The sequence below is a fragment of the Mustela erminea genome, chromosome 11, assembly GCF_009829155.1.
Source record: "Mustela erminea isolate mMusErm1 chromosome 11, mMusErm1.Pri, whole genome shotgun sequence".
Lineage (NCBI taxonomy): Eukaryota > Metazoa > Chordata > Mammalia > Carnivora > Mustelidae > Mustela > Mustela erminea.
Window position 1 is genome coordinate 45,312,575 of NC_045624.1, and position 22,715 is coordinate 45,335,289.

The 22,715-nt window shown below is 55.0% G+C and overlaps 1 protein-coding gene across 6 annotated transcripts in view; it reads right to left on the reverse strand.

The window, feature by feature from the left end:
* Window positions 1–22,715, reverse strand: part of MINDY4 (MINDY lysine 48 deubiquitinase 4) — a 118,432-nt gene that overhangs the window by 31,331 nt on the left and 64,386 nt on the right. For all 6 annotated transcript variants that reach the window (XR_004277122.1, XR_004277121.1, XR_004277120.1 and 3 more), the window contains exons 12-15: window positions 21,774–21,839; window positions 16,655–16,722; window positions 5,309–5,372; window positions 2,815–2,976 (exon numbers count right to left, since the gene is read on the reverse strand). Coding sequence is in view for 3 of the 6 variants with exons in the window: in XM_032306034.1 (XP_032161925.1) it covers window positions 2,815–2,976; window positions 5,309–5,372; window positions 16,655–16,722; window positions 21,774–21,839 (360 nt within the window). In the remaining 3 variants the exon portion in view is untranslated. The remainder of the gene's footprint in view (window positions 1–2,814; window positions 2,977–5,308; window positions 5,373–16,654; window positions 16,723–21,773; window positions 21,840–22,715) is intronic.

A 22,715-nucleotide genomic window follows, 5' to 3' on the forward strand; every position in this document is an offset into this window, starting at 1 on the left:
CTGCCCTGCCCCGAATCTAAGATGCCATCAGAGTCACCATAATTGTTTGTTTCATGAAGAAAGCAAGCTGGCAGCTAAAGTCTGACACCGTCAGCGATTCCAAGAGTGCCTCAAAATCCCAGAGATGTTCAAATGCACACAAAGTTTGCATCTCAAAAGCAATAAACCATGACACTTGAAACCAAGGGGAGGCCTGTGAAAGAAAGCAGTAAGATTCTGTATTGGAGAGGGACCAGGTGGCAGGGGACCATGAGAGCAGTCCCTATTCAGATGGACTGATGAGGTCAGGACAGGCTTCCCTTAGGAGGTGACACATTTAAGTCAAAATGTGAAGGGAGGGAACAGGTCTCATCGGGCCTCCTAGGCTATGCTAAGTTTGGGCTCTTAGTCCCTGCATTAGTTAGCTGAGGCCAGCAGAAGAAAGTTCCACAGACCAGGTGGCTTAAACAACAGAAATTTGTTTCCTCAAAGGCCTGGAGGCTGGAAGTCCAAGATCAAGGTGTGGGCAGGTTTCTCTCGAGGCCTCTCTCCTTGGCTGCCGATAGCCGTCTCCTCCCTGTTTCTTCATGTGGTCTTCCGTCTGAACCTGTCTGGTTCCGAATTCCCTCTTCTTATAAGGACACTACTCAACTGGATTAAGGGTCACCCTAAGGACCTTATTTTAACGTAATCACTTCTTACAGGCCCTGTTTCCAAATACAGACACATTCTGAGGCTCTTCATACTGGACTTCAACATGTGAATCTGTGAGGGGACATAATTCAGCCCCTAATGGCCTCAGAGGATGGGGAAACCACTGACAGGTGTGAAGCAAAAGAATGATGTGAGTCAATCTACTCTAATGTTAGAGGTCACAGTGGCTTCAGTGAAGGACTGGAAGGGGGTGGTAAGCTCATTAGTGAGCTCTGGGGTGGTGAGATTGAGGCGCAGTTCTAATGAGCAAGACCATGGCGAGCCCATGGAGGACCAGAACACACAGCCAGGCTGGGGCTGGAGGCCGGCTAGTTCAGTAGAGGGTGCACTTCTTGGCCCAGAGCTTCCTCTTCTTCCCCCCAGACACGTCCAGAGTGCGGGTCATCTAATAAGCTCACTGACAGACGGGACCTCCCTCACCCCAGCCCCCACATACTCAGTGAGGGCCCTAGAACCAGGCTCCCAGCCAGAGGCTGCCGTGAGAAGCCCCAGACAGGGTGAATGACAGGCGGGCCCGCTTCTGCCATCTGTGAGAGAAAGCCTAAACCTTATAGGAACAGTCCCATCTTGGGTGCCATGCCACGAGCTGTCCTAAATGCCAGACCTTCCCCGGGGCCACACTGCTGCTGCCCCATGGAGGGGGCCCAGCTCTAAGTGTGGGTGCTAACGCTTCCTGGATTCCCTCCACAGCCAACATGGCCAACCATGTAGGTCCAGAGGAGTTCAGTGACAGAGGAGATGGCAGGCGGAGGTAAGGGGGAGGACAGGCTTTGTCTCTACTGCCAGACCTCTGCCTCTTCCTTCAAAGGCCCAGTCCTCAGTGAGTTCTAGGGCAGAGAGAAGGCCTGAGCGTCCTTCGTCCTTTCTCAGAGATCCCGCAGCGCCAAAGCAGAGGAGCAAACATCCTCTTGCTGCAAGAAAGATACTAGCTTCAGTCTTCAGCCAACCGTATAATAGTGTGTGTGTATGTTGGGGGCAGGGGGTGGGTTCCTGTGTGGATTCAAGAATTTGGATCATTGTAGGGCCTGAATTTCTTCAATCGGCATTTTATTCCAAGGGAAGGATGACCCCCAACTGATGTTCCCATCAACTACCCTCCACAGACCAAAGGAAAATAGTTTACTTTTCGACCCACACCCTCAACACAAGAGTAAAACCAGGGCTCACGCACGGTAAGCCCAGGGATTCCATGAGCCTGGCCAAGGTAACCTCTCTCAGCCCATGGAATTTCAGGCCAAATGCTTCTAGAGCCCACCCAGGGCCGGGCGCTCAGGGGCCCTGGTACTTCTCCAGGCCCACGTAGCTGCATTCCTGGGCTCCCTCCTGACACCAGCAAATCAGGGAGCTACTACCATTCTGTTCTCCCCAAGTCTGTGGAGCCCAGGAGTCGGCTTCCTGTCCTCAGGGGCAGGACCTGGGGCGGAGGCCGCACCACATGGCCCATTATCAACGGGACGGCAGCCTGAACTCGTGATCGTGCCAGAAGGGCACCATGAAACCAGCTAGAGAACAATGTCTTCTCTGAAGACATGAAGACAGAGGCTCATAGAGGGTCTAACAGCAGGCTAGACAGGAACAACCACCCGCCCTGCAGAGACATGCTGTCACCTTACCCTGCCTGACTTTGCCAGGGGCCCAGGCCTTCTCAAGACCCTGGCTGCAGGGAGAGAGGAAGGAGAGGGGGCAGTACACTAGCAAACAGATCGAGTGGCCTGTTAGGGTGGAACTGGCCCCCCAAAAAGATACGTGGAGATCCTAGCCCCTAGAACGTGATCTTACTTGCAATTCGGGTAGTTGTAGACTAACTAGTTAAGATGTGATTAGTGGAGTAGAGTGGGCAACACACACACACACATACCCCAACTGCATCTGCTCTGACCCACAGTTCCCCTAGAAATCCCTAGGAGTCCCTTTGAAACAACCTTTCCCAGAACATGGCACCGGCTGGCTTTGGGCGGGAATTTCATGCTAAAACTTTCTTCCCAAACCCTCCGTGATTGAGACTGGACCAAATCCTGACCAGGTCTGGAAACCAGAGTGGAGCTTCCCTTTCCCTGCCTTCCTTCTCTCCAGTCCTAGGGAGCCAGGCCCCTCTGTCTCCGGAGCCCTGCGCCCCAGTACCTGGCACACGTTGTAGTGCTCGAAGAGAGATAAGAACCCGACGTCACTGCGCGCACCAATGCCCTTGAGCAGAGTGATGTTCCCGTTCCCAGAATCCAGCTCCACGACGTCGTTGAAAACATTGGACACGGCTTTCCCGGTCAGGAGCAGATTGACGAGTTCCTGTAGATGAAAGAAAGGGGAAAGGCTTGTCCAAGGGAGATTGGGGACAAAAAAAAAAAAAAGGGTAGAAAGGAAGGAAAGCAAGGAGGGAGAGAGCCCCAGAGCACAAGAGGGCTGGGATTTGGAGTTCCCACCAGCCATCAGGGAAAACTGCCAGCGGTTCCCAGTCAAGCGACTCTAGGAACTCAGTGTGACCTTGATCGCACAGACACTCACTGAGGCTAAGTGGCAGCCCGAGACTGCTGGAGGGTAAGAATGGCTCCTGACCTCGGGCTCCATGCCGAGGGCAGGGATCAGGTGTGTCCCTGTGCGGCTGAGGCACAATGTAGGATGTGACTGGGAATACAAAAATACGAGCTCAGAGACCTCTGGGCCAGGCAGGCACGGGACGCCATGGCTGAGTCAGAGCCACTCTGTGGAGAAGCCACATTGGGGTGGGTCTTGAAAGATGGCATTTTTTTCATAAACTTTTTTATTATGAAATAATTATAGACTCAAAAGAATTTGTAAAAATAGTACAGAGAGTTCCTGTGCACCCTTCACCCAGCTTCCCCCAATGATAACATCTTACACAACCAGCGCCCATTATCAACGCCAGGAAGCGGACAATGGTGTGAACACCAAGAAGGCAGCTCTAGGGCTTATTTGGATTTCGTGGGCAATGGTGGGGTCTTTGAGCAGAGGAGGGAGAGAGGAGGCCTGCAGAGGCAGACAGGCAGAGGCGAGGAAGCCCCAGGCTGGGTTCTAGATCTGCCCCCGCCCTGTTGGCCAAGTGGCGTCACGTATCCAGGGGCCCTGTAACTTGTTGTCACAGGCCGACAAGCCTGCTGACTCCAGAACCCAGAGACCAGTGACACGGGGAGTCCTGTTCCTCCGGCTGCCTCCTTTAGCCAGCGCCTCCTGCATCAACATGGCGGGAAGGGCCCTTCCTTTAGCAGGGCATTGAAGAGTCCACCCTCCTGTGAGGAATGGGCCCCCCCGATGGGAGGGGATGTCCACCCACATTTTCCAGCATCCTCCCTGGTGTCCTTCCCTCTCCCTGCATTTGTTACCCGCGGGGGACCACCTGGCCGCAGAGATTCCAGAGGAATGTTGGCCGCTAAGTGCCCACTGTGCCACTGGGGAGGGAACCAAGTGAGCCCACCTGGGCAGGCAGCACGCCCCATTAGACCCACCCTGATGGAGCAGCATGCGTGGCCGGCCAGCAGGCAGCAACGGCCCCACAGTATGTGGGAATGGCCAGGAGAGGCCTTTCCCAGCATCAGCTCTGGAGGGAAGAGTTCACAGAAGTGTTTTCCCCTGAATTATAAAAGACATGCCCGGGTGAATAAAGCCCTCCGTCAACACCAAGACCCCTGCCCTCGTGACAGTAAAAGAGGCTCCCTGTGATGACCACGGAGGGAACCCCATTGGAGGGAGATAGCGAAGGGGCCCCATTGTGTCCTTGCAGAGGAAATGAGAAAGAATTTGGAGGAAATGTCTGCTCTGAGATACTGCACCTCAGGGGCAGCGGCGTCTAAGAAAGGCGCGGCCCCTTTCAGATAGGTTCAATTTTTCCCATCTGGTTTTCAATGGGGAGAAGGCTCCTGCTCCCCATCTGTCTCAAACCTTCCTTGGCACAGGAAGCCCTCTTGAAACGGGGGAGAAAGGGGAAATAGGCTGTTGCTGCTGCAAGACTCAAAATCAACGCAGTGGCAAAGCTTAGTGGACCGTAGCCCCTTGCTACTCAAAGTGTGGTCCATGGACCGGCAGCATCACCTTCTCCAGGAAGCCTGTGAGCAATTCAGAACATCAGACCCCAGGCCAGACCCACTGGATCTGAGCCTGCTTTTCAACAGGACTCTCGGGGGGTTCATGCGCCCATCAAAGTTTAAGAAGCATTGGTCTAGCCTAAACTCCTCATTCTAGAAACAAGGGAACTGAGGCTTGGGGAGGGGAAGAAGATCCACACAGTTCAGGGAGGGTCACTGGCAAGATGGTGCCCTGTGCAAATACAAAGGATGCCGTGGCCCTCATGGCCCTCATGGCCCCAGCTGGCCCGGAGCCCCCAGTCTGTCCCCAGGGCTCGGGCTGGGGCTCTGGGCTGTGCAGCACCTGGCTCTATCCCTGGCATCCCCCCTCCCCTGCAGTGCCAAGCACACAGATCGGGCACAGCAAGACCCCTGGAGCGGAAGCTGAGATGAGTGGCCTTTCTAGGTCTCCATGATGGAGAGGTTGGCACATGAAAACCACTGGGAGAGGACTGGGAGTGGGGGGGGGAGGGTGGCAAGGAAAGAAGAGGGGAGGAAGGATAAGAAGCGCCCCGTGCCCGATGACCCTCGGCAACCGCGACCTGGGTGCAGTATCCGTGTGCTCCAATCAGGTGGCTGGTGGGGACATCGAAGTCCTGGCGGACACTAGAAGACAGAAGAGAAGTGGTATCAGCACACCTTTGCTTGACTCAGGCCTCTGGGCAAACCTCTCACTAGGAGACCAGGGGCTCCTCTCGGGGTCCAGGCTGAGGCCCAGAATTCTGGATGTGGGCCAACCCAGGGCTCCTTAGCCCACGCTCACTCTGTTCTGGGCTGTGACCTCCACTCTGGCCTCCCTGGGGCCACTACTGACACGCAGGGAGGTGACGGACACGTGAAACAGCAGACAGGCCCCTGCGTTTGCAGTCCAGCATCCCGCATTCACAGCCCAACTGCCACTTACCAGCATGGGCACTGGGACATCCCCGTCCGTCTCTAGGCCTCAGCCTGCAAGTTTGTTCAATGGGAGCGAAGGGAGTCCTATAATAATAGCCGTGCCACCTGGGCACAGACTGTGTACCAGGCCCTGGACACACACGGTTCCCCAGACTTTGAGAGAAAACCAAGGCTCGGAGCAGCACTGACTTGCCCAGGGCACGGGTTTTTGGCCTATGGAGTCAATGGAGGATCCCGCGGCCCGTCTTGGAGGCCGGTGCTCTCCCGACCCCAGGTCACCACAATGGCTCTACCCTCAGAAGGGAGCCCCCCAGAAGGCATGAGGTAAAAAGCTCCTTGGCCAAAACACATCCCTCAAACCAGAAGGAGCTGATTTCTTAGGGCTGTACAGAGCTGGGGACCAGAAGTCATCATCAGTGTGGCTCTGTTGTTGGGGAGCCTGGCAAAAGGAGGCAAGCCCAGCTCTCCATGAACCTCAACACTCTCTGACAATCTAGAAAGTCCCCCACCAGGACACAACTCCTTTTCCCTACCCCCATGTAAATCCTTCGGGAGACCAAGTGTTCTTGCCGGCCACAGAACCGTGGACAAGTGAACAGGAAAGGAGCCAGCATCCATGGAATACAGTCCTGCCCCTGGCAGAATAAGGGTTACTATATTTTACAGACATGGAAAGACTCACAAGGGCATCGCTGCGGGAGACAGGAGGCTGCAGCTCATGCCCAGCAGCCCGGCCTGCCCCCTCTGGCCCCACCCCAAAGAGACCACAGACAGACAACCCAGAGGAAAGGGCTCAGCAATCACGATGTTTGTTTTCCCTTTTAGTGGAAGAGAAGAGAAACCTGGTCTCAATTTTATGCTTTAAATCTAAGATCTGCCATAAGTCCACAAACCTAAAACACCCTGGTCCCCGTATCCTTCCCAAACAAGTTAAGAAACTCAAGCTCCGTGACCTTTGCTGGAGAAATGCTTTCTTGTGGTTTTTAATAACCGTGGACAAATGGGGACGGTCTGTGGTCCACATGGGAAAATGGGCCGCGTTGGCACTGCGGAGACCTGGTGGAGAAGCATGGGGGCCTGGGGGGCCTGGGGAGGGCCTAGGGGGCTCACCCACCAGAGACAGCCCAGGGGGCCTGGGAAGGAGCCGGCGGGGGCGTCAAATGGCCCAAGGCAGCGCTCGACTGGCACTAGCTCAGGCAGAAGAATTGATGGAAACGCTTTTTGCCGCATATACAGGCATCTTCTGAAGAGAAGAAAATAACCTCAAAGGAGTCCTGGGTGGACTGATAAGCATCGCTGGTCCCGAGCCAGCCCAAAGCTTTCAGAAGCGGTCCGATCTCCATAATCTCACAGCCTCGTGCTCACCCAGCGGGTTTGAGAGCCTGCGTCAGCCGAGAGCGGAGGGACAAGCAGAGAGGACAATGGCAGGAAATGGTAATTGCATCCTTAGGTGCAAACACGATGGGAAGTTCAGGAGTGAGCACGGAGCTTGAAAGGGAGGAACGTCTGCGTTTCACATTAGGGCATTCGCCAGACGCCAGGGAGCAGCTCACGGCTTAAGAGATTTACAACTTTGGCAAATCTAGATGCCCAGACCTCCCTTTAGGGGAATTCCCTGGAGAGCGGAGTGTGAGGAGTCCTTGAGCAAAGGAAAAACGGCCTCTGCCCTGCCCAGAGAGAGGGCAGTTCAAAGGGCAGGGCTGTAAGCAGGTTGGAGTTCCAGCCCCAGCCAGCCCTGTGGTGGCCATACTCTCCTCTCTGGGCCTCAGTCTCCCCTTTTGTAACACGAGATGCATGGTGTTTGGGGCTAAACTGTGTCACCCCCAAACTTCTATGCTGAAGCCCTGACCCCGGTACCTCAGAATGTGGCTCTGCTCTGAGGGCCTTTCAAGGGGTGATTTAAGTTCCCCGAGCCCCTTCGGGTGGCCCTAATCCCGTCTGAATGGGTCCCTGCAGGAAGAGGATGGCAGGGATGCGAGCTGGCAGAGGAAAGACCAAGTGAGGCCACAGAAGCAGGCAGCCACCCACCGGCCCAGGAGAGAGGCCTCTGGGGAAACCAACCCTGCCGACACCTTGATCTTGGACTTCCAGCCCCCAGACCTGGCAGTTTCTGCTGTTAAAGCAACTCGGGCTGTGGGTGCTTGTGACGGCTGCTCTAGCAAACACATACCAGGCGGCCTCCCCCGTCTGTTTAGACTCAGAGCTCTTTCTTCAAATGTCATCTTCTAGGCAGAAGCCAGATGCACAAGACATTAAGGCAGAGCTGCTCTGGCTGAAGGCACCCCAACCTTTCCCCTCTTCCAGCTCCTGTAGCCCCTCTGGGGAACCCCCAGGTCTCCAAGGTCATGCAGCATCCTGGGAGCAGGGGCTGAATGAGGGATAGGGTTGCCTGGGCTCTGAGGTCCCCATATTCATGGAGCTTCTGAGCCACCAGCTTTGAGGACTTCCCTGGGACTGATGTTGTTCAGTCCAAAGGGCAGGCTGTCCCTTCCCCGGGCTACCTGGGGATTGGACAATGCTGGGCCCTAAAAAATTTCCGCACAGCCTGAGGCCAGCTACCAGGCTGGGTGACAGGAGCCAGGGGCAGCCTCAGACTGATGAAGCCTGCGCCCTGAGGCTATTATGCACACAGGGGACCCCTTCAGGGAGCAGGAGTTTGCCAGGATTTTGGATTCTGAGAAGCACGGCGTGGGAGGAGCCTGAGCAGACTTGCCATAAGGGAAACTTACAAGGAGTGGCTGGGCCCTTGGCTATCCTGCCACCACCACTCCTCCTCAGCGTTCTGGGAGCCAAGGGCCAGAACGTGGACCACGGTCGGAGGGACAGCTCGCTGCAGAAGCATCCAGAGTTAGAGGAACAGAGACCTCTGCCCAGGATGCCAGCAAGGCCTACTTCTCCCAGCTGGGCCCCACGGAAAGTTCCCAGAGACCCCGCACTGCACCAAGAAGCGGAACGAGGAGGATGCGGGGGGTTGGCAGAGACCTTGGGGCTGAGCTGTTTGCAGCGGGGAAAACAGATGCCTAGCACACGAACACAAGCAGGCCGAGGCAAGGGACAGGTTTCAGGCCTGACTGAGCATGGGAAGCTGGGCTAGAGCGCCGCTGCTCCCTCCAGTCGCCCCTCATCACACACCTCCAAGAGCAGACGTTCTGCCACTGAGCAGTGTACAGGGCTTGAGCCTTGACTCTGCAGAACCTGGAAGCTCACTTTCAGATCCACCGTCCTTTCTGAAGCCTCATGAGGCCAGAAGAGCACGAATCGCCATCTCCATTTCACCAAGGGGGTTCCTGAGGCCCAGAAAGGAGAAGGGACGTGTGGTCTTGTGATCATATAGTCCGTTGGCCGGCCAGGACAGCGCCCCCGGCGCCAACATCACACAGTGTCCACTGTGGCCTGAAATATGGGATATTCAGCCTGGCTGGCCAGCCCCCAAGCAGGTCAGGGAGCCCTGAAGCTCCACTTCTGGTCCCCACCTCCCTGGCTGGGGCACAGCTTATTCCTTCACCCTAAGCCTCCCCAATGTCCATCTGAACATGTGAATCTGGGCATCTGGTACAGATGTTTCTGAATAAGAATAAAGTAGGTCTAAGTGGTCTAGAGACATGGTTCCAGTCCATCGTCAAAGCCACTCACCTAAAATCAATGCCCACGAAGTGGGATCAGCGGCCAGCTCAGCCTCAGATGGGCTGAGTTAACCTCAGGCAAATCCCTGTCTATCTCTCTCTCTCCCAGCTTATGTCTTCATTTAGAAAACCAGAGGACAGGAGCCAGGGGTCTCCGGGGACCTTCTGGGATGTGAACAAGTGTGCCTGGTTTGTGACTCTGATGTTTAAAACATCATGCCTAAAATAGGTGGTAATTAACCCGGGAGGATCTGGCCAGCCACCTCCCCTCCACCTGACCCCAAGGCCCCAGGCCCCAGGAGTACCACCACACCCCACTCTGGCTGGGCCTCCCTGCTGCCCCCTCCCTTGGGAATTCTACTGACTTTTGAGGACCAATCAGTAGTGAGAAGGGTGGTGGTGGGATAACGAGGAGGACCTGAGCTCCTGGGCAGGGGGCCCTGGATTTGAATCCAGTTCCTGCTACTTACTGGCTGTCCCCCTCTCTGAGGCTGCAGGGGGAGGTGGGACAGTGCCTCCCTCTACTATAGACTGCTGGAAGAGCAAGGTGAACTATATAAAGCATCTGGCATTTGGTAAATGTCACTTCCTTTTTCCTACGATAACAACAATAATAACAACTACAAACACAATGACCAAGAGGTCACGATTCCCGCAACCTCAGCTGCTCGTGTCACAGCCAAGAACCCAGAATAAATGGAGGCCTGCAAGCGGCCGAAATGGAACTATGAATATCTAAAAAGGACTTGGGTAGAGCGGATATGGACTGTTTTCCCAGGAAAGCCTGTAGGGAGTGGGCGATGGGTCAGGACACCTGCGTGGCAGGCCCCTGCTGCCACCTGCCCTGTGTGACCTTCTGCAAATTGCTTTCCTTCTCTGAGCCTTCAGGATGTCATCTCCTGATGGGGATAACAACAGGCACCTCTTTGAGCTATTGCCGTGAGGGCCCCACAAACAGCACAGAGCTCCTCTGTGGAGGGGCTGGCTGTGGCTGCCACTCTCCAGGCAGGGGCCAGGACAGGAAGGGGAGAGGTAGGGACCCCAGGAGGGAGGGCAAGGTGCAGGATGGAGAGAAAGGAGCCAGCCTGGAGGAAGGAAGGGGACAGAGAGGTGCCCCAGCCCTTCCCAAGCTGCCTTCCAACTCACCACCCACTAGACCTCTCCCCACGCGCCGGCACCTTCCTTCCCACTCCTTCCCAACCCTTCCCATATACCCCTCAGAGCCCTGATAAATGTTGCCTCTTCTATAAAGACACCTCCCTCACCCCGGGACAGATGTGCCCATCTCTCCTCAGCCGGCCCCTTCCTCAGAGCACCCGCCCATTCCTGCCTTGTCTCTCCGGGCAGCAAGGACTTTGATGGCCAGAGGTATGTCATGTCCCTTGCGCCCCCAGCTCCCAGAACTGGGCTCTTCTTTTGCAGATGCACAGCAAACAGGCCCTAAATTATGTAAGCCTGGCCCACACCCACCCCAAAAGAAGCTGCAAGGAAGGCCCGGATGGAACAGCCTCCAGAAGCTGAATCCCAGGAGGGGTGCGGAGTAAGCCAGAAGGAAGCTTCCCACCCAAGCAACTGAAGTTGGCCTGGAACAGAAGATTCTTCCGAAAAGTTAATTACCTCTCCTTCCTCCCAAGGCCCATCCTCTTTCTTTGGATGCCCAAGCCCTTCGAGGAACATGGAAGTCTAGCCCTTGGGTAAGTGGTAAGTGCTAGAGGCACCAAGAGTCAGGAGACCCTCCTAGCTCTGCCCGAGTGTAGCCTGGGCTGAGCTGCCCCCCTCAGCCACAGGAGACTCAGTGTTCCCCGGTGGACCTGTTGCCCTCAGGCATACCCCACCCTTGTTTCTGATGAAATCCTGTGGGGGCCTCAATTAAGGCCCAGATCTGATCCACTCCCAAAATCATACCTGGTATCACATTCCTTGATAAATTCCAAGCTCCCAGTTCCTGACTAGACAGCCCACTTCTTTCCCAGTCAGAGTGGTCCCGCCTCTGTGGGTTCTGCCTGCCTTCTGGGCCCTCTGTGTTCACATGCCCCATGATGGGGGCAGCCTAAGCCTGGCCACCATGAGGTATCACAAATGGGGTCACAGCTGCCAGCAGGCTGAGGGGCACTGGAGAAAGGGCTTCCTTAGGGCGCCTGGGTGGCTCGGTGGGTTAAGTGTCTGGCTCTGGCTCAGGTGGTGATCCCGGGGTCCTGGGATGGAGCCCCATGTTGGGCTCCCTGCCCAGTGGGGAGTCAGTTTCTTCCTCTCCCTCTGCCTTTCTCTTTCTGAAATAAATAAAATCTTAAAAAAAAAAAAAAAAAGCAGGGGGGCTTCCTCTCCACAGGTCTCACCGAAGCCCACCATGCAGCAGGGTCCTCCTGAGAACATAGCTGTGATGGAGGAAAGAAGCATGACGGGACAGAAGGAGGGATGCCATGTCCCAAAGACGCTGCCTGGTTCCTGGATCCAGCCACTCCTAAAGCCCTGGGCTTTGATACGAATCAATTAATAGTGCTGTTTTCTGCTTACACTGGCTAGGATTCAAGTTTCTGTCACTTGCCTCTGTATCACCAACACTCACGGTTGGCTTTCTCTCAGGGCTATTTCCACAAAGAACTAAACAGTGCTGTTATTTTTTCCTCTCCTGGAGAAAGTTACCGAGAGAGCCACAAAGCCACCCCGGTGTGGGTGCTGCCCCTCACGCTCAGGGCCCGGCTTGTGATCCTCAAAAATTACTTCAGCAGATGACAAACTACTGCCTATTTTGGACTTTCAAGATTGCTTTTGGATGGCCCACAATGCTACTGCCCTGAGTGCCATGGGTTGTGAGGCCTGAAAAAGGTCTCTTCACAAGCCGTTCCCCCACCAGCTGGGCCTCAGCCACTCAGTGGGCATCTCCGGAGCCCCCCATTGTGCCTGGCCCCAAATCACTGCTGGCTTCCCAGGGGACTGTGCAGGTCTGGCTCTGAGCTGGCCTCCGACCCCGGGGCCCCAAGCATCTTTGGGACTTGTGAGAGCCTGCTGGGGAAAGTTCTAGGCCGTGTGGTTTGGAAAGCAGTGGAGCTAGGTAAGCATGAAAGCCTGTATGAGATTTACTGTAAGCAACTCAAGATCTTAGGCAGGAAAATAGATGGCTGGAAATCAAGTGGAAAAAAATAGAGGATTTGCAATCAGCCCCGGTAAACAAAACTCAAACGCCAGCTTCACTACTGTTCTTCTGGCCTCTGAGGGCAAAGTGGCTAGGCTGGGCCAGGCTGTGTTCACATCTTCCCTTGGCACCCTCACCTTGGCTCCCCCCAGAGCTGGGAACAGCCGATGGACAGGAGGCATGGACTTGGGTGCAAGGCTTGCCCCTGGGGCCTCAGGCAGGAGTCTGAAAGCCCTTGCTCAGAGGGAGGGATGGCCATGCGCTCAGACACACATACACACTCACACCATCAAGTTACCTTCCCACAATCTCAAAGGTCACCACCAACAGCCACATCATCTCACACCCAGTCCTAAAGCATCACAGATCCCTCACCCATGCACATACCTCCGTGAGCGTACCCATACATGCTGTACTTGTAAAAAGCTGGGTTGGGGGTAGATTCTGAGCCCTCCACCGCACGGCCCATGATTGGAGAAACTGCTCTCTTTGGGCTACCAGGACATGTTTCCAACTGCCCAAAGTAGTAACAGATCACCCTGAAACGGCATCAAAGGCTTTGGCGAGGCTGAATCTGAACTCCAGAGCAGGAAGGCCCTCGGGGTTCGTCCGGTCCTACGGCTGGTAAGCTTTGTATGCAGGGCTGGGCCTTCTCCAAACAGGGGTCTCTTGGGGCCAGGCTGGGAGACAGGAAGGGGCATGCAGGGGTCTCCACCTCCCCCAGCCCCCACTCCGGTCCTGCCACATCTACTTTTTACCGTGAGCTTTGGAATATGGTTTATTTAGGGAAAAAAGTCAGATTCACTACACAGTTTAAGCAGCAGTTTAAGTTTGCCTCCCTCCTCTTAGAGGTAAAGGACCTAAAGCATAGGCTATGCTGGCAGAGCAGAGATGAGACCCAGATATCCGAAAGCTGCATCCCAGCCAATGAGTGGGATGCTCTGGTGTGACCTGTCACCCACTGGGGCTGCCCTGGGCAAGCCTATTAGCTCAGCCTGACAAAGGGAGCCTGTGCTGGATGGCCTCTGCCCACAGGGGCCCTTTGCAAGCTGCCAGCCCCTGTGGCAGGCCAGGAGGAAGTGGCCTTTCACCATCCCAGGACTGTCATCCCTGCCAAGGGAATCGCAGCAAACCCACCTCCAGGTCTGGCATCCGTCCTGAGATGGGAGACCGGAGGCTCTGGAGAGCCAAGGGAAGCACCTCTGGAGTCTGTGATGGGCACAGAGGAGGTGTAGGCCATTCCAAGGGCTCCCCTTCTAAGCCATAGAACAGCTCTTTTGGAGGAGCCCTGGAAATGCCAGGAAGTCTAACGTGTTATTGTAAATAATGTCAGCGTGAATCTCTCACGGTATCCAGGCACCATTTCAAGGGATCATTCTCCTCCTCGCCATGGTTCTGTCTCTCCCCTCATGCTGCCACCCCTTTCAGCAGTCCCCCCGACCACAGGGAGGAGTGACTGGCTCCACTCCCTGTGGCCCCAGCAGCCCTGGGCCCAAAGCTGCCCCATGCTCCACCAGAAGCCTTTAGTCTGTCTAGAAGTGGTTTTGAACTTGAACAAGACAGGGTGAGTGTCTTTCTCAAGCCCATCTTTGGATGGCACACTCCCAGGGCAGGGACTGGTTCTCCCACCTCCCCTTCTCTTGCGCCCTCCGAGAAACAGTGTACAGCCCCCTAGGAGCCCCCTGGGCTGCCGAGGACATGCCTGCTGGGGTGAGCACCGCCACAAGGGGACCCATCCCCTCTTGTGGGACACCACCGTGGCTATGTCTCTACCACCAGGCACCAAGCTGAGCCTGAGGGCAAGACACAACAAGATGGGACACAAGGTGCCTGTGAGCACAGCTGGGACAGGGTCGGACCAGCAGGGGCCATCACCTAAAATATGTTACCCACTGGAAGCCTCGACCTACAAATCTTCATTCAATCTTGTAAAGCAGGAATTATCGTCCCCCTTTCAGAGCTAGAAACTCGGCCTCAAAGGAGTAGAGACTCAGACCTGAAACCAAGTGGCAAACCCAGTCTGGGACCTGGCTGCCTGGGCTGAGCTGTGTGAGCCCGGGACCAGCCTGGTTTCTTCATCTGAGAGACAGGAGGCTGGTAGGCATCACCAGTGCCACCTAACAGGGTTGTGTGGGGACAAGGCAAGTTTCTGGTGTAAGAGTTGCAGCATCAGACCGGGTTCGAGGGAAGCTTGCTGGATGTTGCTTATTCCCGTTCCTACTGCTGATGAGAGTGTCCCCTATGCTGCCTTCTTAGAAGGCAAGGGGAGGCCCAGGAGTAAGTTGAGCTCAACTGGTACCCTGCTGGGTCCAGTGCTAAAGCAGGGCTCGGTGTCAGTCCTTCTGGAAGGCAGGGATGGGCTGGCCAAAGCTATCCCTGGGGACTCTAACACATCGGCCTCCAGGACCCAGGAAGTTCCTCAGGAGCCCTGAGCAGGAGGGAGATCATCTTGGTGCACTTTCACTCCTCTGTCCTGAGAACAAGGGGAATGAGGTGACACCAGCCAGATGTCTTGGTGAGTCCGTGTGCTTGTGTCTCTCTGTGTATGTCTGTATGTATACCTTGGTGTGTCTGTGCATTTATATATGTAGGTCTGCCTTCGTGTGCATGTGTATGTCTGTGTGTCTGTGTCTTTACATCTGTGTCTCTATGTGTGTGTGTATCTGTATGCCTGCGTGTCTGTGTATCTACCTGCATATCTGTGTATGTTGTACCTGTGTATCTGTGAGTCTGTGTCTGTGTGTATCTGTGTGTGTCTGTGTGTGTGTGTGTGTGTGTGTCTGTACTTCTGCGTGTGTGTAGTGAGGGGAGGATGGTGGCAGGGCTGAGACCTCAGGCCTATTAGCATGAGGCTGTGCAGGCCCAGTAGGGCAGCCTTCCCCCGATAGATGCCCCATGGTACCACACCCTGGGCAGGGAATGACCCTTGCCTGTCTTGGTTGGAGGGGGCAGGGAGGGGACAGAAGCAGCCCAAGTCCTCCAGCTCTGGACAACATGGAAAGTAGCCTGGATATGGGGCTCTGAAGGCCCCTGTGGACAGAGAGGGCCGCCAGAGCTGCTCCCTATGGGGGCACACATGTAAACAGCTCCCGGGCTGGTAAGTGGGACCTGCTGTAGCTGCCCCAGTGACCGCCAGAACAGAGACACTCTGGTCAGAGTCCTAGACCCCCAGAGCCAGAGGGTCTCTTGTACAGGGAAACAGGCCCGGGAGATCACATAGACAGATGTCACCAAGCCCGGCCCTTCTGAGAGCCTAGCTTCCTCTCTGTAGTTCAGAGGTCTCACCCACACACCCAGAAATCCCCACCCAACCTGGGCCGCCAGGGATTAGCAAACCCAGGCCTGGGGAGGAGGCGGTGCGGCTTACAGTCTCCATGCACGTGAGCCCGGGCCAGGAATGAATCATATCATTATGGCAGGATTAGAAGAAAAATGCCATTAGAAAATCTGTGCATGCACCGCATTTAATAAGGTCAGTAGCAGCAAGCAGCAGGCAGGCTGGCGGCACGAGGCCACAGAGCCCCCTCGTCCTCCTCCCACCCGAGCCGGAGCCTGCAGGGGATGGGACAGGCCCTGTCTGGGCCCAGCCACGGGGAGCAAGTGTCTCCTCCTGCTGGGGCCTCCCCAGCCTGGGCACCACACCGCGATTCCTTCTGACTCCCCACTCCTCAGGGCCCACCTGCTTGGGGTTGTTCCCAAATCATCCCCCACAGCAAGCACCACCCCCCCAAAGTGAAAATTCATTCCCCAGATCCCCCATCCCCTCTGGAGTCTGTGCTCTACTTGGAAAGGGAAGGAGTAGTCAATTGTACTTTATAAAACCGTTAATGAGCTGTTAAACTACTACTCTCCCTGGTGACATAATGCCCAAGTGACAAAAAGGGAGAAGGAGCCTAGGAAGCCCACGGAGGATGAGTGTGATGGAGAAAGTCCAGCTCTCAGTCAGCTTGGGAGGCTGCCTTTGATAAAAATGCACGTCATTGAAGTTGTCTTGCTTCCAAGGTCCCTGGGCACCGGCTCACCTGTTGTCCTCAGGGCTGGCCCTGGACACAAGCGTTGCAGCTCTCCTACTGCCCTGGCCTACACCGCTCCTCCACTCTGCCACTTCCTTCACCCTCTCAACCACACTCACTACAGGCCTACTGCACACCAAGCGTGGCCCTGGGCTCTGCTTGGGGCAGCAGTGAACCAGACAGACCAGCCCTGCCCAGGAATTGAGGGAGGAAGACACTCACAGCTCCATGGACCTGGACAGGATGGCAGACACCGTGAGGAGGATGCATCCGTAGGGACCCACTTCGAACTGGGAAGAAGAGAAAGCAGTGAGAAGCCTGAACCGGAGCCAGCTGCCACCAGCCCAGTCCCAGAGGTTGCCAGGGGGCTCCAGAGCAGGCCCCCTCACTGATGGGAAGCACACCAGCCCAGGTGACAATGGGACTGGACACACAGTCCATCAAGGAGCACGCCCATAACGTCCGAGTCCTGGACACTTGTTATACAGCAGCCGGGCCAGCCTCCCTTGCCCTGCAGGTATCTTACAGGCACCATCACACTGAAAACTGTCACAGGCTGGTGTGACAGTACTGTTAACACTGCCCTCTGCCCCAGAAGGAAACAGGCTCAGACACCAAGCACCTGGCCTGAGGTCACACCACTGGTAAGTGGTCTGCTGGGATGCTAGCAGGCTCCATCGGATTCCAAATGCCTTAGACAGGCACTGCGTTAAGAACAGCAGAGAGCAGGTGGGGGACAGAGTCAGGGTCAGGAGGGGTGAGTGAGGGGAGCCGTGCAAGTGCAAGGATAGATCCCATCTGCCAAACATGTGTGGTATTTCGTTCATTGTGGATTTTTTGGATTAATTCTGATATGAAAATATTATTTTTGCTGATTACTGAGGATTTTGGTACCCCCTTGAATTCTGCACCCAAGGAGAGCACCTGATTCATCTCCCCCCAGTCCCAACTTTGGGTTAGAGCCCACCGCCCGGAGCCCGTCTGCATGGGTTTCAATCTTGGTTGTACCACTCCTAGCTAGGTGAGCACAGAGACCTTCCCTAACTTCCCTGTGCCCTAGTCTTCTCATCTGTAAAATGGGGATGATGATAATGGGCCCAACTTTCATGAGGTTGTTGTGAAGAGTCAGTGAGATAACCCCTGTAAAGCACGTAGCACAGGGCCTGACCCCAGGGGAGCCATGGGTACAATGCCAGCTCTGCACGGCCCTTTGTCCAGTGGGCCCAGGAGGCCACAGCCTCCGGGATGGGCTAGGTCACTCAGGCTTCCTAGACAAATGCCAACCCTCCCCGCCACCATTCAGTGTCATCCCACCCTCTCCCCATCTGTGATCTGGTGATGGCAGATGCTGCCTGACTAGAGTCAGCATTCCTTATGTGTGGTCAGTTTTTTTTGTTTGTTTGTTTTTGTTGACTTGGTACCAGACCTAAAGAAGCTTGTTTTCCTGAAACGGTAAGAATGATATAATTTATCATATTTCCATTTTGCCTGGGTTGCCAGGAAGCTCCAAGCCAGACATGGTCCTCGTCTGTGGTAATTATTTCAACTCAAGGTTCTGATAAAATTATCTTTTCTTTCCTTCAAAACATAGTCTTTATTTTCACACTGTAATTCGATCAGTCATTCAAAAAAAAAATTTCTGTGTGAACTTTCATGCCAAGAGGATGCTTCCTGCTGACGCTATGCTTGTGGACAAGGTGGACATGGATCTCCTTCATGGGAAGTAACTCAGAGAAGAAAGAACAAGAAGCACCTACAGAAGAGTGGGGGAGGGACTCTGTTCTGACAGGAAAAGCAAGGTGTTCTGGAAACACACAGAGAGGGCATCCAAGCAGACTTGGGGTTTAGGGAAGAAAGGAATGTAAAGGAAGGCTTTCTGGAGGAAGTGATATCTCAACCCAAAGGACAAGAAAGAATTACAAGAGAAGGAAATGCTGTTCCAGATAAGATGAAAAGCACAAGCAAAGGCCCAGAGGCAAGAGGGGGCAGTTTTACTCTGGTTGGGGCACAGAAGAGCCCTGAGGACATCATTTTTATAGAATTAACTTCTTATTTTTATAAATTTATCAATCACAGAATCTTTGGGGGGATTAAAAATGGAATAAATGAATCAATAACTATCTTAAATCAACTTGATCATTATTCTCTGATCTCAGGCCAGTCACTTCGCTTCTGTTGCCCTCAGTTTCCCCATTTGCACAACGAGGATGACAAATCCCATCCTTGCATTTTCCCTTGGGTTCTGATGTGCATTCTATAAGACCAAGTCTGTGGAAGTGTTCTGGTCATTGCAAAGAGTCCTGCTGATATCCTTGCCAGGGGAACATGGGCCTGGGAGGACCAGGAGTACCCTTGTCGCAACTCTCCTGCAGACTTCCATGTTGCCTTGGGGAGTGACAGAGCTCTTGGTCTCCATTTCCCCTTCCGGAAGGCCACCTAACTGCTGCCATGGACTGGCACGTTGTCTTGGGGGAGCCACAGAACTTTCTCAGTCTGTTCCCCTCTGCCATGCGCGCTGCTACAGGACTGGCATGAAGCAGGGAACACAGGAGCCCGCTGCACGCCCTCTGTCTGTGTAACCCAGAGCACTACTGCTACTACACAGGCCAGCACTGTCCACAGCCCTTGGGACTCCCTCAAGGACAGCTTCCCAGGAGCCGTGCACGAGCCCCTCCGTGTAGACTGGTTAGTGAGGTGATGGAGTGAGCGGGGAGAAAGGATGCTGCCTGGGGCTACTGGCCCCTGCTGAACACGACTGAATGGCACCAATATGCCATTTTGTTAAAAAAAAAATTTATTAAAATTATCTCATCAAACTCAAGCTGCCAAGACATGGGAGGCCGCAGGGCAAGGTGCCTGCTCTGAAAGGAGAGCTCCCCAGACAGGCAGTTGGGCTGGAAACCGCCATGAGGGTCGGGGGGAAAGTGTCTGGTACAGCCTGGGAAGAAGGGGCCATTCTCTAGCCCCGGCTCAGGCCCTGGAAGGACCAAAGCCTACCCTGGAACCTCATCTGGAGGCAGGGACGGGGGCCTCACCAGCTCACGGGGGGCGGCCAGACATCCCGCCCAGAGGGTGAACGGTAATGAAAACACAGTAAGGAGGCTATTTATTTTGGGCAGAGATGGTTCAGTGTTCGTTTCCAGGCCTGGCACACGGCACCCCTCTTAGGCCCAGGCCATGAAAAATGAATTCGGTGAGGGTAATGCTGAGGCAGCTCAATGGCTTCCAGCAAAAACAAAATTAGACACTGGGGGAAAACACTACCTTCCGGGGGAGGAGGGCCAAAGACTGACCGCAGGCACATGGTTCCCCGCTTTGGGTCCCGAGGAATGACAGGAAGGGGGCGACCCCTCTCCCAGTCCCGGCTCCACTCTCTGAACTGCTTCCACAGTTGCTGTCTTGCTTGGGCTTCACCGAAACCCTGGGGTATGGACCAAGGGAGGAAGGAGGCCCCGTTTCTGAGATGAGGTTGTAGAAAGCCTTGGTGCAGAGGCATCCCCCCAGCCGGGGCCATCCATGCATGGTGACAGACCCTTGGAGCCTGTGAGCAATTGCCCCAGGGCTCTCCTTTGCCCCCTAGAAGCCTCCCAGGGCGCCTTCCTCTCCCAGGTGCCACCACAGGTACTGGGGGGGCCTGTCCCCCGGTCCAAACACACGCACCGAGGCCATCGGCCCTGCTCAGCTCTCAGACGCATTGCTGCATTCTCACAATGCTCTGAGTGCAGGAAGAGTAGGATCCTTCCTGCTTGTTTCGATCCCCCTGCTGCTTAATTTAGAAGACATTCTCTTCCGTGCATTTAAGTTTCTTCTTCAAAAACCTCTATTGGACAATAAAGAGCTGGAAGTATCTGCTAACTCTGCCATCTTCTGTTTCCTAGGCGAGGCAATTTAGGCCCACTGTCGTGCCTGAGGCCCCATGGGGCTGAGTTAGAAGCCAGAGGAGGCCCCCAGACCCCTGCTCCAGGCCCCCTACAGCTGCTCCGGATGAGCCGCATCATTAGAGAGCCCACTGGGTTACGCCCATGAAGAACCAAAGGGAGCCAGAGATGGAGCAAGTGACAGCCAGCTGAGGCCAGGACCCCGCCCATGTCAGAGCCCCTCCCTCGCACCTCCCAGAAAGGCCAGACAGAACAGTCTGTGCCAAAAGGCAGCGTCCTAAGCTGAGGACATGGGCCTGGCTCTTGGGGCTGAATTACCCCTAGGCAATAGCTCTGGGGCAGAAAATCTGGGGTGAATAAGTAACTTAGTGACTGCACCCCTGCCTCCCAGGGGTCTCCAAGCAGGCTCCAGTGCCTTCAGGGAACAGGAGGAAAGTATTATGACACGAGTGTCTAGATTGGTCCCTTATCTGGCAAGTTCTCCCACCATCTGGGCTCATCAGCAAATCCTCAGTCACCTTTTCTGGAGCCTAAAAGAGCTAGTCCCACAGCTCAGGAGGCTGAAGGAAAGGCAGAGAAGAGGCACGGAGCATTTGCTTGCACCCTGGAGAAGGGCTCAATGCTTGGTTTCCTTCTATCCTGACACACAGACATCAGAAAATGAGACCCCTAGGGGCGCCTGGGTGGCTCAGTGGGTTAAGCTTCTGCCTTCAGCTCAGGTCATGATCCCAGGGCCCTCTTCTCTCTCTGCCTGCCTCTCTGCCTACTTGTGACATCTCTCTGTCAAATAAATAAAATCTTAAAAAAAAAAAAAAAGAAAAAGAAAGAAAAGAAAATGAGACCCTGTGGTCGGGGATCTCAGAGGTCATCTCTCGGCCTTGGCTCAGGCTGTACCCTGCCTCTGCAGTGCGTCCCCCTCATTTCCACATGTCCACAGTTAACCAGTCTCAAGGGGGCCTAGAATAATAATAATGGTGATCATAACATCAACAACAGAAGGTAAAATCGGTGACAACATCGAGCCTGGTGCACTAGTTCCAAGTACTGTTGTTATCAGCCCCATTTTACAGATGAGGAAACTGAGGCATAGAGGGATAAAGAAGTTGCCCCAGGTTACAGAGTGAGTATGTAAGGGGTGAAACCTAGATTCAAACCCAGATGGAAGGCTCCAGAGATCATATCCTTTACCATGGAGCCTTCAACTCCCTCCTCCACAAACCTAGCCAGGCTACAGCCCTTCTCTGAACCCCCCATGGCACTCTGTGCTTTTCAGGGCCTGGATGTGACCCACCCCATCTCACAGCAAGCAGTGGGGGCACAGATTCCCTCCAGCAGACAGGGTGCTGGAGGACTCAGTCAGCCACCCAGGGCACAAAGCAAGGTCCCCTACCCAGCAGGGTCCCCATCAAAGAAAGCAGACGGCTTAACAACACCCCCCCCGCCAAATAAACCATCATCCATACCTGATGGATGCTTTGTTGGAGAAAAGTCACCAACTCCTCATAGCAGGTCAAACTGTGCAGCGTGAGCTGAGGAAACACAAACGCACGGCGTGAGCTGCCCAAGCCCCACAGACAGTTCTGGATCCTGCCCTGGCTTCGGTAGCTACAAGACCCCAAGTGGGAATGTCCCTGCAGTCACAGGGGCGTCCTGGAGAACCAGGGCAATGAGGCATTCCCATGCCTGCATGCCACTTAAAAGGCAGACAGGGCCCAGCTGGGGTCTCCAGGTCAAGTCCGCCCGGCCAGCTCCACCAGGCTGACAGAGCCCAGGAATGGAGACACTGGGGAGCTCAAGCTTGGCTGCACCCCTGCAGGCCAGTTACAGATATCTGAGAAGCATCTGGGGACACAGGGGGTTTGGGGAAGGCATCCCATCCAACAGGCCCACTCTGAGCCTGGCCGGCAGTGTCCTGAGTTCAGTGGGAAGCCGTGGGTCTCAGTCTCCTTTGCTTTCTCAGGCAACTCAGGAAAAAACCACTTGTAGACAGATCACCCAAGCAGGTAAGGCCTCTATTTAGGATCCCAGGGCCACATGTGCCCAAACTTAGGTCAAAAGAAACAAACCAGGTCCAAGAAAAGTCTTCTGTGAAGAGGGGGCGCGTCTGTGGAAAATGTCACGGTGTCTGTATCCTCATGTCTCCCATTTCTTTCCCTTAGTCGGTCATAGTGGGTCTGGTTTCACGGCTGGTGCTCTGTTCCCCACTCTCTAACTCCCCCTCCATCTCCCTGCCACCCCCCGCCCTCTCACAACCCCGGCGAGGGTGCCAAGGAGACACAGAGGGACAGAGACGGCTGTGGTTTGGCCAGAAGGCATCAGGCATGGCCCGCTTGTCTCTACAGTCTCCACGTGACAGGGCGCCCTTCAGCCTTTTGGCCCCAAGGGCAGTTCTGGCGAGCGTCCCC